The sequence below is a fragment of the Podarcis erhardii genome (assembly GCF_964252035.2).
Source record: "Podarcis erhardii genome assembly, chromosome: 5".
Lineage (NCBI taxonomy): Eukaryota > Metazoa > Chordata > Lepidosauria > Squamata > Lacertidae > Podarcis > Podarcis erhardii.
In genome coordinates this window covers 66,973,830-66,989,394 of record NC_138509.1, presented here as the reverse complement: position 1 = coordinate 66,989,394, position 15,565 = coordinate 66,973,830, and the positions used below count along the sequence as shown (strand labels likewise).

The 15,565-nt window shown below is 39.6% G+C and overlaps 2 protein-coding genes across 3 annotated transcripts in view; one reads left to right on the top strand and one right to left on the bottom strand.

The window, feature by feature from the left end:
• Nucleotides 1-15,565, top strand: part of LOC309341784 (vertebrate ancient opsin-like) — a 105,275-nt gene that overhangs the window by 75,659 nt on the left and 14,051 nt on the right. The window lies entirely within an intron of this gene.
• On the bottom strand, nucleotides 8,631-14,018 carry LOC309341796 (G-protein coupled receptor 35-like). 2 transcript variants are annotated; one of them, XM_081861644.1, is made up of 3 exons: nucleotides 13,940-14,018; nucleotides 11,815-11,964; nucleotides 8,631-10,014 (listed from the first exon to the last, which is right to left on the bottom strand). In XM_081861644.1, the coding sequence occupies exon 3, from the start codon at nucleotides 10,000-10,002 to the stop codon at nucleotides 9,049-9,051; it is 954 nt and encodes a 317-aa protein (XP_081717770.1). In that variant the 5' UTR covers nucleotides 10,003-10,014; nucleotides 11,815-11,964; nucleotides 13,940-14,018; the 3' UTR covers nucleotides 8,631-9,048. The 2 variants fall into 2 exon arrangements, with proteins under 2 accessions (XP_081717770.1, XP_081717771.1); XM_081861645.1 differs by having other exon boundaries at nucleotides 11,819-11,964.

Genomic DNA, 15,565 nt, shown 5'->3' with positions numbered 1-15,565 from the left:
CGCATAATAATAAATAGAACAACTCTCACCCCTATAATGGGTATCATGTTGTACATTAACATTAATTATTCCAAATTCTCCTTCCAAATGTCCAGCATACAATGTCCTGGGGGCAGCATAAAAGCTCCACCCTCTCAATCACCAATCATTATTCCCAGGAAAGACTATAGTTCAAGCCAAATATAGCTTTATATGCAAAGATGCTATAGAGAGTATATCTTTAAGACCAGTTTCATTTGGGACTTCCGGAGGCGGCGCGAAACAGCGATGGCGGTCCTCTTCGTCGTCTGAAGAGGGGCTCCGCAGAAAAGGGTCGTTCGCTGCGGCATAGCGACGACCCGCTTGAAAAAACCACGGGCAGAGGGAGCCCGTGGCCGTGGGACTCGGCGGGCGCCAGGAACTTCCCCAGAAGTGCGGAAGGGACCCCGTAAGGGGCTCCGGAGCGCGAAAGGGGGAGCGGCGCTGTGAGTTCATCGCTCTTTCTGCGGGAGGCGAAGCCGCGCAGCTGCTGCTGATGAGCGTCGACCTTTCTTCCTGTGAACATCAATTTGGCAAGCAACATACCCGTGAGTAAAGTGAACTACAATTTGGACTTTAAATATCCTTTTTCCGGGTTTGAAAACGGGTGACGAGTAAAAGGAAGTCCGTCTCCCGATACTGCTTACAAGATCAAAAGCAAAAGTACAGAGGAGCGCTGAGGCGCTTAATGGGAACTTTGTAAAGTGGAACTATCGTGCATTTACAGAATTTGCAGTCTTCTTATTTAAAAGACCAAGAGAGACTTTATTTTTGCCTATGGGATTTATATTTGGGACTTTGTTTTAAGAACGCAAGTCGTCGGGCTGTCAGTATGTAACTGAGCTGTCAAACTGCGGACTATAGTAACAAGATTTTAAGTTGCTACATATATTGAAACTTTAAACGTTTGAAATACTGTTGCAATTACCAGTCTGGCTCCTAGTGGCTTTAGCTTAAAAAGTAAAGGACTCTGCGAATCTTCCTTTTTGTCTTGGAATTACAAACTAAAAAAGAGATTACAGAAACTTTAAATGGCGGAAAAACCTTTTCCTTCCCTGAAATTTTAAGATACTCCCCCTAGAGGACTGTGGAGCTATAGAGGCCTGGGAAACACTTTTTGTTTGGAATTTCTGTGGTTTAATTGTGTGTACTCCGGACTTGCTTTCTCATGGAATAAAGGATAACTTGACCTTGAACAAGAGGCAGGTGTGGAATGAGTGGCACAGGGAAAACAAGAGCAGCCAAAGCTAAAGAAAGAGAAAAAGAAAAAGAAAAAGAAAGGAAGCCTGTGCAACTTGTCCAAACAACTTTAGCTCATCATCGCAGATCATCTGTTCCAACCGTCCTGATAGCACAGGAGGTGGAGGCCGAACAGCCTGCTGAAGAGGACATGGCAACAGGAGGATCTGACACAGTTTTGAAACAAATTCTAGAACAACTAGCAATTTTAAATCAAAAAGTGGACAGTCAATCACTAAAAATAGACCAAGCAACAACTACTATTGGCGTACTTTCTGAAAAGGTCTCTCAGAACACACAGGCAATTGAGAATCTACAAGGAGCTACAGCTGAAAATCATAAATTAGCTGTGGAAGCCTATCAAAAAGCGGAGCAAGCAAGTAAAAAAGTTGATGAGATTAAAGGCGAAATCAAGCCTCTGCAAAGACAGGTAGGGGAACAACAGGCCTACCTGTCGATGGTGGAATTGAGAAACAAGGAGAATAACCTCAGGTTGAGAGCTGTCCCAGAATTGGAGGAAGGCAACTTGGAGGGATTTTTGACACTTTTATTCTCCAAATTTTGGGGAATAGAAGAGGATAAAGACTTTAAAATTGTGACTGCATTTAGACTGGGCAGATCGGTGAAGAAAGACAAGTCCAGAGATTGTTTGGTTATTCTGAAATCAAGAGAGGAAAGAGACAAGATACTAGGCCTACATTTCAAAAAATCTCTAGAGATAGAAGGTAAAAAGGCTGAAATTTACAGAGATATACCTAAATTGTTATTGGATCTTAGAGCCTCATACTTAGAACTGGCAAAGTTGTTGAGAAACAACACAATCCCTTATAGGTGGGAGTTCCCGCAAGGACTATCATTTAGCTATAAAGGAAGGAAAACAAGAATCAGAACACCAGAGGACCAGCAGAAGTTTCTTCACGACAACGGGGAAGACCTCCAGAAAGGAGCAGTTGCGTCTTGGCCACCTCCACCACCAGGAACTAAACACCCTGGAGCTGGACCATCACTGCCACCGCCGGGAACGGGAGATCTAGACACCCCATTGTAAGGCCTACAAATAGACTCAGGATGTCTCTGCAACTTCTTAGTTGGAATATAAATGGCGGAAATTCCCCAGAAAAAAGAAGGAAAGTATTCCATATATTGAAGAAAGAGCAATTGGACATTATTTGTCTGCAAGAAACACATGTGACAAGGCTTCATCGGAAAGTGCTAATCAACAAAAGGCTAGGCCAAGAATTTATTTCTTCGGACAGAGTTAAGAAAAGAGGAGTAGTGATCTACGCAAAGGAGAGCCTGTCACCGAAATTTCTATTTAAAGATGAACAAGGCAGAATTTTGGCTATTGAAATTTACACACATGGTGAAAAATTTTTGATCTTAGGAATTTATGCGCCAAATGATGGAAAATCGGAATTTTTTAAGAAGCTGCATGAGACTTTACTGGACTATCTGGATTATAACAACATTATTATGTTGGGAGATATGAATGGGGTTGTCTCTGTAAATATGGATAAGTCGCAGAGTGTAAATATAACAAAAGAAGGCAGACTACCTAAAACTTTTTTTGAAATGACAGACAATATGGATTTGATTGATATATGGAGAGTCAAGAACCCCCTAGGAAAAGAAGGAACTTTCTTTTCTGAAGCTCATTTGTCATGGACACGAATCGACCAAATATGGATAACTAAAGGACTGGCACCTAAAACTAGAAAAGTGGAAATCTGCCCAAAAACTTGCTCCGACCATAATGCTTTGAAAATGGAATTGAGACTAAATATAACCGGATCCTTCAGATGGAAAATGAATGACACTTTATTTAGAGATCAGGAGATTGTGAAGAAGGCCCAAAAAACTTTGAAAGATTACTTTGAGATAAATCTGAACACTACGGTGGAAAAAAGAACAATCTGGGACGCAAGTAAAGCGGTGATGAGAGGGTTTCTAATACAACAAAACACTGTAAAGAAAAGACTCTGGAATGAAAAGAAGCAGAAGATATTGGAGAGAATAAGTGAGGGTGAAAGGAAATTAAGATCTAGGCCCAAGTCTAAGGAAGTGCTGAGAGAAGTGAAATTTTTCCAGGCCCAATATATGAAACTGATAAACCAAGAAGTGGAGTGGAAAATTAAACAAATGAGACAAAGATCTTTCGATTCAGCAAATAAATGTGGGAAACTGCTAGCATGGCAGTTGAAAAAAAGACAAAAATTAAATACAGTTACAAATCTAGAGATTGAAGGAAGAATGGTTCAGAAGCCTGAAGAAATTAGGAAATGTTTCCAGAGATATTTCAAAGATCTCTATGCACAAGGGCCGCAGAAAGAATCTGAGATAGATCAATTTATTAAAACTAACGGATTACAAAAAATTCCTCAGGAAATGAGAACAACCCTGAATGTTAAAGTTACACAGCAGGAAATCGAGAGTGCCATACAGAACCTCCAATTAGGCAAATCTCCAGGCCCTGATGGACTTACCTCCAAATATTATAAGGTTTTGAAGGACTATTTGATACAACCTTTGATGGAGGTATGTAACCAGATTATGGAGGGTAAGAAGGCACCAGAAACGTGGAAAGAAGCTTTCATCACATTGATTCCTAAAACAGAAACTGAAAAGACTCAACTTAAGAACTACCGTCCCATCTCACTCCTAAACGTGGATTACAAAATTTTTGCAGACATTTTGGCAAATAGATTTAAAAAGGTATTGAATGAAGTGATTCACAAGGACCAAGCAGGCTTTCTCCCGGGTAGGCATTTGTTTGACAACACGAGAAACATTATTGACATCTTGGAACTCTTACAAACAAATATTAACACTAGAGCGGCGTTAATTTTTATTGATGCGGAGAAAGCCTTTGACAACATTTCTTGGATGTTCATGAAGAAAAATTTGGAAGGGATGGGAGTGGGACGGGGGTTTGAAAATGGTATAGAAGCAATATATTCAGACCAAAAAGCTAAATTGATAGTAAACAATGTGGTGACGGAGGAATTCAATATTGAAAAAGGGACACGGCAAGGGTGCCCTCTATCCCCATTACTGTTTATCTCGGTCCTGGAGGTGCTTTTGAATATGATTAGAAGGGACCGGTCAGTTCGGGGCATTGAGGTCGGAGTGAAACAATATAAACTGAAAGCATTTGCAGATGATTTGGTACTAACATTACAGGAGCCAGTTTCTAGCACAAAAAGAGTTTTGGATTTAATATCTGATTATGGTCGGGTGGCGGGATTTAAGTTGAACAAGCAAAAGACTAAGGTCTTAGCTAAGAACCTAACGTCTACAGAAACAGATGAGTTTTTGAAAGAGACAGGATTAAATGTGGTTAAAAAGGTAAAATATTTAGGGGTGTTCTTGACTTCTAAAAACTTGAATTTGTTTAAGGACAACTATGAGAAATGTTGGTCAGAAATCAAAAGGGATTTGGAAACTTGGACAAGACTAAAACTTTCCTTGTTAGGCCGAATAGCAGCTATAAAGATGAATGTTTTGCCGAAAATGTTATTTTTGTTTCAGACCCTGCAGATTGTGGACAAAGTGGTATGCTTCGGAAAGTGGCAGAGGGATATTTCTAAGTTTGTTTGGCAGGGCAAAAAGCCCCGAATTAAGTTTAAAATACTAACAGATGCGAAAGAAAGGGGGGGATTTGCCCTGCCAGACTTGAGGTTATATTATGAATCTGCAGCCTTCTGCTGGTTGAAAGACTGGTTTTTGTTAGAGAACACCGATGTCCTAGATCTGGAAGGGTTTGATAACGCTTTTGGGTGGCATGCGTATTTGTGGTATGACAAGGTTAAAGTTCATAAAATGTTCAAAAACCATATTGTTAGAAGAGCAATCTTTATGGTCTGGACAAAATATAAAGACTTATTGGAGAGTAAAACACCAAGGTGGCTTTCACCGGCAGAGGCCAAGGCACGCAAGAGACTTAACATGGAGGCCTACTGGCCAAAATATTGGGAATTAATAGAAAAAGATGGTGACAATTGGAAGCTGCAGAGTTTTGAAAATGTAAAAAGTAAGGTGCGAGACTGGTTGCATTATGCCCAAATTCGGGAAATTTTCAAAACAGACAAAAAGGTTGGGTTCCAGGTGGAAAAATCGAAATTAGAGACAGAATTGTTAGAACCTAAAGACAAATTACTTTCAAGAATGTATAACTTGCTGCTTAAATGGAATACACAGGATGAGACAGTCAAATCCGCCATGATAAAGTGGGCACAGGATATTGGACATAACATTATGTTTGAGGACTGGGAAAGGTTATGGACCACCGGATTGAAATTCACGGCATGTAATGCCCTGAAAGAAAATATTATGAAAATGATATACCGGTGGTACATGACCCCAGTCAAGCTTGCTAAGATATATCACCTGTCTGATAATAAATGCTGGAAGTGTAAAGAGGCGGAAGGGACGTTCTTTCATCTCTGGTGGACATGTCCGAAAGTGAAGGCCTTTTGGGAAATGATTTATAATGAGTTAAAAAAGGTATTTAGATATACCTTGCCTAAGAAACCGGAGGCCTTCCTTCTGGGCATTGTAGACCAGAATGTGTTAAAGAAGGATAGAACTTTTTTTATGTATGCTACAACAGCAGCAAGAATTCTCATCGCAAAGTGTTGGAAGACACAAGATTTACCCACACTGGAGGAATGGCAGACGCAGTTGATGGACTATATGGAACTGGCGGAAATGACTGGCAGAATCCGAGACTTGGGAGAAGAAAAAATGGAAGAGGACTGGAAAAAATTTAAGGACTATTTACAAAAATATTATAAGCTGTATGAATGTTAAGAAAATGCACTTTTTAGGAAATATTAGCCCCAGCAATGGTAATTAGGTGAAATTAAAATTAAGGCACAAGAAAAGAGAGGTGAAATTAAGAAAAATCTTTATTGCATTACGTTTTAATCACAATATATAAGATTATGGTCACAATAACTTTGATTTTGGTAACATGAAATTGAAAGATACAATAATGAACTGAAAGATACAATAAGTAATGAAATAAGATAATAAATAGCTGAAGACTTTGTATTATGAACATTGGGTTATAAATATATTGAAAAGGGTAACATGACAAAATGAAAGATACAATAAGTGATGAAATAAGATAACAAAATGCTGAAATTGGTATTATAAATAATGCAGAATCGGGAAGATGTGGGGAAGTCCAAAAGATTCTGTAAAAGAAATATGATTTATGAAACTTTTGTATTTTATTCTTTGTTCTTTTTTATTCTGTAAAATTAATAAAAATATTAAAAAAAAAAAAAAAGACCAGTTTCATTTGTATATTGAATAAATGGCCACCATATTGCAGGAAAAAAATGTCCTCTTTCTCCTTTCCTTTTATCACTTCTACATTATGTGTTATATTCTCAGTGACAGCCAATCGCCAGACATTTTTATAAGATAAATCCAGGGATAATCCTTGTGAGGTTTCAGCTACAGATCGTTGAGCAGCCACTAAAAAAATAGCCAGTAAATCCTTATTCTTTATACCAGCATTCAAGCCTTCAAAAAGGGGGCAGGAAAAACAACTGGGATGAGAAATCCATGGGCTCACAAACCATTCTGAATACGTCTGAGGACCCCAGGCCCCAAAATGCCTGCATTACTGGGCATCCCACCGTAAGTGATAAGAAGTCCCCTTAGCACCACATCACTGACAGCATCGTGGTTGGACCAATGTCCTTTAAAAATCATTTCAGTGCAGTTTTAAAGATGCATCTCTGGCTTATCAATTCACCCTGCAGAAATGGCCATGCATGAAGCACAGGATAATTGGGATCGTTGCAATTTGAATAGATTGGGGTGGCAAATTTCTGGCCATCCAGATGTTGCTGTTCAACAACTCCCATTAACTTGAGCCAGCAATGTACATGGACGATGGAAGATAGTTTAGCAACACTTTGAGGACCACATCTCAGCCATCATTGGAGTAGAGAAAATGCATGATTCCTTGCCACCTACTCTTAGTCCTGGATTGAGCCCTTATGTACTCCAATGCCCATGGCTTCTCCCTGGTGCCTACTTCCAAGGTCTTCTCATGTCACTAGAAGGTTACATGAGCCACAATTACAATGACTTCTTTTTTTTTTTGTAAATCTGTGTTGTGCCAGTGCAGGAGAGGAGGGACCTGTTTGAAGTCAACATCACTTAAGGAAAATGTTTGGAAACAAAGAAGGGTTGTAAGAAAGAATCTAGAAATTTGGCCACAGATTCCAGGATGGAACCAGAACCCGAAACTATCGGTCTACCTGGGGGAGACCTTAAATTCTTATGAATCTTAGGTAAACAGTAGAAAATAGGTATGCGGGGATAAGGTGGCAGAAGAAATTCAAATGTGTGTTTATCAATGAAACCCATGGTGTATGCATGTTGCAACACAGTTTTTAAAAGGGTGGTTGTAGAGTCGGTAGGATCTTTAGTAATTTTAATATAAAATCGAGAATCAGAAAGTTGGCAAGTAGCCTAATCCACATGATCCTCTCTATTCATGATGGCAATTCCCCCTACTTTATCAGCAGGTTTAATGATGATGTTAGTATCATTAGATAAATAATTAAGGCAGATGCGTTGGGGAAATGTTTAGGAACTATGATAGAAGCCCTTATGGTTTCCTGTTTGTTTGTTTGTTTGTTTGTATGTATGAATGAATGAACTTCCTTTCTCATGCTGTATATATACCATGGTGTGATGTCCTCTACATCTCCTTATGCAATTTGAATTTTATAGCCCACCTGGAGCATGATCCAGAAGGATAGCAACACAATAGCAGCTAGACCTGAGGCATGCTCCATCTGTGCACCCCGTGGACTCTTGTGTGCCTTCATTTCACACTAAGGAGAACTATGAAGTCTAGTGTATTAAAATGTCACAGGCCTCACAGAAATATGAGTGACTCATATTAACAATGATTCTAGCAAATAAGTAGCATATATATGTGCTACTAATTTACTAGAATCAAATTCTGTATCTATATTCGGTGCTTGCAGGTTCTCCCTGTAGCTCTGGGCAATCTCTCTGCCAAAATTCTGACACAATCAGCAAAGCTGTCAGGAGATCTCCTCGGCGGTTGATGCTATTATCTGCTGACAACCACATAAACAAAACTCAAAACAGTGGAAAAATCCTAATTAACACCACCACCATTTAAGTAAGAGACTAAGGACATAATTCATTTATATCAGGGATGAAACAGTGCAGTAAATACCATCACCTTAAGAACATGTTTTGTCAAAAACGTTTGGAAATAAAGGCAATATTTTTAAAAATCATATTTATTTATTATATCTAGCACGCTCACACAGGGTTCCCAGTGGCTGGCGCTCTCTCTCTCTCTCTCTCTCTCTCTCTCTCTCTCTCTCTCTGTATTAAAACAAATTTACAAAGCATTGTAGCTTGTATCAGCTGCAAACTAAAATCACTGGGAAAGTACAAAGGCAGGTTTTCAATATACAAAGTACCATCTTGAATATAGGGACATATTTGAATGAAAGGCATTACCAGTACAGTAAATAAGAGCAGAATCTGATGTTTCAACAGGACACCTTAAACCAAGACACTGATCAGTGACAATTCAGGGCACCAAGTCCAGATAAAAATGTATAAATTAAAATAAACACAATACTGGGTTTCTGTACTGTCTTTGCTTTGTCTGCTGAGCTTTATTTGACATAATGTCCTAAGTATGAGGTTTTGATTGGCTGGACATAGTACTCCAAAGGTGAAACTACATGCCTCTTAAAATGGCAATGCAATTTCAGGTGTTTAACTTTGTAATGGTGCCATTTCAGGTGCTTTACTTTGCAGCTGTAAATCTTGAGTTAAGTTGGACCCGGATTGCATTGCGTTGAAGGGAGGCAAGAGAGCTGCAGCTTCCTGGAATTCCTTAGTAACCATATAATAGCACACGGCATCTAAGCAGCAATTCAGATTGGCTATGCATGAAGTTATATGCATGACATTCTGCAACTCGCAGTCCAATCCTCTGACGGCCTTCAGGACATAACTAAGCAGAAAGCTTAAGTGGAAAGGCAGGAAGCATATAATGAAAGTGGCCAAGTTCACTGAGACCACCCAGATGGCTTTCTGGGTTAACTTTTCTTCATGAGGACCAGCATTATGTTTCTTCCTGAGGCATCGGATGACTTGTATGGAACAAAACAACAATATAACCAGTGGTATGAAAAAGAAAACAATAGGTTTGATCAGGGCATGAGGCACATTTTGACCAAAGTGTGAATAAAAACAAACATATCCTTCTTTAGTTTTGAATGACCGAATGCGTGTGATTGTATAAACTAAACAGCAGAGCCCGACAAATAAGCAGAAAACAGCTGCCTTCCGTGGAGACCTGATTACTTTGGCTTTCAGAGGATGTTTGATTGCAATGTACCGGTCTATCTCTATTAGCATGATGACGCCCATGCTCATTGGCATGTTCATGCAATTGATTCCGAATACGACAAAGCAAAAAGTATCAACGGGCCATTCATGGTAGTGAAAGTACATTATGAATGGTAAGGTAAGGAGCAGTGTGTAGTCTGCCAGGACTAAGCTGATCATGTAAACTCTGGTCTCTGTCCATTTGCCCAATTTCAAGCAGAACACCCACAAGGCAACTGTATTAAATACGACTCCGACGAGAGTTACTGGGCTGTAGAGAACATATTCAAAAGTGACTACGTTCTTATCCATCTTGATTTCACTGCAGTTTGCCATTATGACAAGTTTCTGTAAAGAGATTTTTAAAAAATAAAATAACAAGTAGCAAAAATGGAACATAGAGGTCATTAAAGCTTGATTGATTGTTTTAACAACAGCACCTGGTTCAACTTCACTGTTTCCTAACCTCCTTGATTCAGAGTAGGACAATACTAGACGCCAAAAAATTATTGTTTCCCGGAAAAGCTTATGGGGCACAATCATGGGTGTAGCTGGGAGCGGGCAGGGAGGGGCAGCTGCCCCCAATCAATAAAATTCAATAAAAATACATAGCAAACTAAGGTTCTGCCCCCTAAAAGAAAAAGGCCTGCCCCCTCAAACAAAAATCCTGGCTTTGTCCATGGGCACACTCATTCCTGTTGCAAGTGTATATATCAGTTTCAAACCAATGTATCTGTTCCATCTTTCAAAACATGGGTACATAATGGTTTGAAACTTTCAGATGTGCCCATTCTGTCTAGTTTCCTGATGTGCTTCTTTAGAACCTATTTTCAGATCTATATATCATGACTGACTTCTCTGTAGTATTATATATATCTATATTACCAATATCTTAATCTAGCAGCATAATGCTTATGGGCTGAGCTGCATGGATGTGCTGTCATGTAAATGCCTGCAAGAATATTCTTAAAATTTCATCTGTTGCTGACTAAATAATACATGGAAGATGTGAACAAATAACAAATATAATAAATAATAATAACAAAATTAATGAACTTAATAAAAAGCAACCAAAAAATAAACTAAGCTCTCTTTCCACACCACATCCACAGCAAAGCCCTATCACAGCACTTTAAGAGTCAGTGCTTCCTAAAAAGGATTCTGGGAACTGTGATATGTTAAGGGGTGTGGCGATCACACAGGGTCCCCGGACGTTTAATGGTCTATTGATCCCTGTGCCACCACTGTGCTCGCTTCCCCGCTGCCACCAACCTGTTACTCTTGGGTAAAACACTGAGTCCAGACAGTTGTTAAAATTGAACCAATTAAACAAGTTTATTTGGTAAGCATTAACAAGTATATGATTTCTCAGATAATATTCCTGTCAGTTTCTTAACTTTAGTTTCTTTGCCGGCCTATACCTTCCTAATACCTTCTGATTGATTATATCAACTGTTTGACTGACTCCTCTTAGCAGATTCTCTCACTCTCACATCAGACTAGCCCAACCCACAGACTTATCCTCTCTCTGTCTCTTCTCTAACTCCAGACTGACTTCTCAACCACCCTAACTCTAACTCTAATTCCTCCCCTTGGGTTCCTATTGGTTAGTCATTTTACAATTAGTTATCCCTTTCCTTATGAACCCAGTATGATGTCACACACCTAGGAGGGCAAACACCACAAGGGGGCTGAGCATTATTAGAAGAACCCTGTTCACCACACGGATCTACAATTCCCAGGGTGGCTTAACAATAGGGCTGCCATACGTCTGGGTTTTCCCAGGATTTCAAGGGTGGAATTGACGTCCAGGGAATAATTTCCAAAAGGCGGCGCTTTGTCCTGGATCTTAGGCAAGCCAATTGAAAATTATGGGTTTTTTGGCGTTTTTGTAAAAAAGAAACTCAACAACTTCTGGGGTGTCCTGGTTTTTTACTTTTTGAAATTCACCTATTTAACAGTCAATGCCTCTTCCCAAGTTGCTCTAGGGATTGTAGCTCTATAAGGGGAAATGGGTGTCTCCCAACAACTCTAAGCACCCTTAGCAAACAGATTCCCAATTATTCTGTTATGTGAGAAATATGGTTTGTAAATCTGCTCAGCCTCCAATGGAACAAAATGCAAACAAAGAAACAAAGAAATGATTACCTGCCTTATCTGACTCCAGGTGCCCACAAGGAAGTGTTCAGTGTAACTTCACCTTGATCATCTGGAGGCCATAGGAAGCCTTTCACCTGAGAGTAGCACTTGTTCCATTGGATGCAGCCTCCTTTTCAGGAGGCTAGTTCAACAGGAGCTCTGCAAACAAGTGCTATCGCATTAGTACTATCTGAAGCATAACTGTGCAGCATCCGTGGGAAGAGGAAACCCACCCCTTCCTCACAAAGTGATAAGCTTCAGAAACTCGAACATATCTTGCCAGATTCTCTTCTGGTTCCTCGTGCCCTTCTCATTCCCTTGTGATAGTTTTGTTGTTGTACCTACCCCTATTTCCCTCCCTCAGCAATTAATCTATATTTAATCATCACATTGATCAATGTAAGTCGTATTTTTCCAAAGAAAGAAGAATCCAAACAGTTTCTGTGGGTGCTAACATTCTGGCCTAAAGCATTAGGACTTTGCTAGAGTTGGGCCACTGTCACACATGGAGGTTAAAATGGATCAGTTCAACCAGACTGTGATGTGAATACAGCCCAACGTTGGTCAAAATGCTGACTTTTGTCACTCTCTTCTACTTTCTTGCCCTCACTTACAGCAATCAGACATGCCATATAAGTAACAAGAGGAAGTCTCAAAGCCATGTTCTTCATCCAAGTTGCTGAATTGACTGCTGAACTACAACTAGTGCCCCATTTTGAATACTTTATTGAGTGCTGTGATGACCAGGACCTAATTTGTGTCAGGGATCAGCCTTGGGGTTTATGTTCAGTACCAAGTAAATACAAAAGACCAGGGTCTCTGATCTGGCAGTAGGCAATGGAGAAGGCCAATGTCTGAGACTCTAGAGCACCACAGTCTAGGCTGTATGGTGGGAAAAGCCTGATCTCATATAGGCAGCTTCCAATAACTTCATAGAAAAAGATTAGGGCCACAAACTACCACAGTCCTTATTGGTACGTCTAGTATAAAATTAAACTGGTTTCCTGCTTTCATTTTCAACAGAAGGTTTGTAAGCTTTTCAACATAGAAATGTCAAGGGTTAGGGCAGGGGTAGCCAACATGGTGCTCTCTTGGTGCTGTTTGACTACAAATCCTATCATCCCTGAGCATTGGCCATACTGGCTGATGCTGATGGTCACTGGATTCCATTGTTACATTAGCTATCTCTGGGATAGAGTGATCCCAGCCTGTAATAATAATGAATGTAGCCGATGGGATAGTTATATATCAGGATAGCACTAAATGTTTCTGATGAAGTGGTCTGTAGTCCATGAAAGTTTGTGCCATAATAAATGTGTTGGTCCTTCAGGTGCCCCAAGGCTCCTTGTTTTAATTTTAGTGTGTAAATGACAAGATGTAGTTACAAATGGAAACTGCCTTAAACCAGGTCAGACTATTTGTCCGTCTGGCCCACTATCGTCTACTCTGACCATCAGCAGCTCTTCAGCATGTCAGACCGAGAGGTCTTCCTCATCATCTCCTGCTTTAATTGACCCTAGAACTATTTACATTCAAAGCCTGTGCTCGTCTACTGAGTTATATCCTTGCCCTTTGTAAACACTTGAAACGCAATAATGAAACACATGGAATTAAGTAGGTTGGAAAGCTACCACCTAGGAATGATTTCTACAGAAATATGGAAAGATTAGACTAATTGAATTACTTCTGCTTCTACTCATTTGAATAGTCTTATAGAATGCAGGTAATTATTGTATTTACTAACCTTGTGTACAGGTATGAATATAACTCACTTGAAGGTTGTACGCGGTGCTTATTTCAGGAAAGGACAAACACCAGTACCAGTACCTTTCTAAAAATAAGCCAGAATAATCTGCCTTATTTGTACTGTCTCTTTATCTCTGTGATGTAGAACTGTTGCATCCTGACCTGTGGGGTGTGTGGTATTAAACAGTTCAGACACTTGCGTGCTAAAGGGCTCGGCTGTGGCTTTCTTAAAAACCAAAAGGAAGACACATGCAGAGTTTCTCTTCTCTAAGAGATGTCGGAAATGCTAGACTGCTGTTTCATTTCACTTTTGTGTCACTGAGGAAACATTTCTCATTCCTAGTATTGCAAGTCATTTGCTTTCCACTGCAATCCTATTGCCTGTTACCTGAGAGTAAGCCTTGTTGAAACTGATGGGATTTATACTGCGTGGTAGATATGTGCAAGATTGCACAACTAGATGTTCACTTCTTGTTTAAAATTTTCTAAAATACACCTAATGAGGAAGCTACACACAAGAAAACTAAATCAGAGTAAAAAGTGATACAAGTTAATATTTTGTTATGCATGTGTTAGACTGGTAGAATTCTAGGCTGGCTGTATCATTGGTCATGCAGCTAACTCTGCATATCATTAAAGGCAACAAATATTTATTATTTATTTACTTCCTACCAGAGAGGGGAATAGGCATACATGGAGTTTTCTGCCTCAAGTGGCAAAATAACTTGACCAGCCTTAGGTTCTATAGACCTCAACTGTGGGAATTGGGCACTATTTGCTGCTCTGCCCCAGACAGGAAAATGTCTTGATATGGCTCTGTATGATTGGTGAGAGCAAGTTAAACTCAAACCATGGTTTCAGATCTTTGCTTGTTTTCACTAACCATAGGTTTAAAGAAACCACACTCCCTGAGTTTGGGCATCATGCAGATCTATCATTTGTTTAAAGCCGAAAACTTCTGCTCCTTCTGAGTGCAACAGGAAGGGGTTTCTCATTTCAAGCCACTGAGTTGCATCTTTACAACTGTTAGTTTGGTTTATGTTTGGTGCAACAGATGGAAATGGACCAACATCACCAAACTACTCATTAACCTTCTGGATCCAAAGGATTGGCATTATGGGCTTAAATGGTTGAAAGTATGAATCAGAACTCAGAGTGGAAAGTTATGTCAGTTAGTAGTGTATAAGTACCTCTCTATTTGACCCTCTCATGACATTCTTTTCTGTCAAATTTTTTACTTTTATTGTTTAAGCTTTGTTACCTGTATTGCTTCATTAAATCAGAAGCAAGATTTTTTTTTTATCTTCAAGCAGGACAGTCAAGCAACGTGGTTGCCTTGTGCAATGCAAATCGAATCCACGCACCATGTGGTGGACACCATGTGCATGTTTGGGAATGATAATTAATTCCTGTTTCTCTTTAGGTGAAATGTTGATGGTTTGCCACTGTGTGAAAGCATTTACTTTCTTAAACAAAAAGAAAGGATATGTAAAAGCCATCAAAATAAACTGCAAATTCCAACAGAACCAGGAAGGAGCTTTCTAAAATATTTTCTCTGTACAAACAAATCTCTCCCCTATGGTCTTTATCATGGTTTCTTCCCATGAAAATTTCAGGTAATCATACACAGCAGACATCAATCTCAGGACTCTTGCCTCTCAGAAAAAGTGGCGTTTGATTGCCCTGTATGTCATTTTCAGTCTTCAATTCCTCCCAGCCCGTTATATGGAAACTGTGAGTTGAGGCGAGTTGAAGACTAAAAATGCTGTGCAGATTCAAGGTAACATTCCCACTACAGAAGACTGACTGCTTTGAAAGACGAAGCCAGCAGCATCACAGAGAACTCCAGGAGGGAGGTCTAAGGTAAGCAAGAGACTGTTACAACAATTAATTTCTTCAGAAGTGATTTGTAACTATTTGCAAACATATACAGAAAACATGTACACGTTGAGCTACCTTCTCAGTAATAAAATGTGTTTAAAATATCGCGGTTTCACCAACATTTTCTGAAATC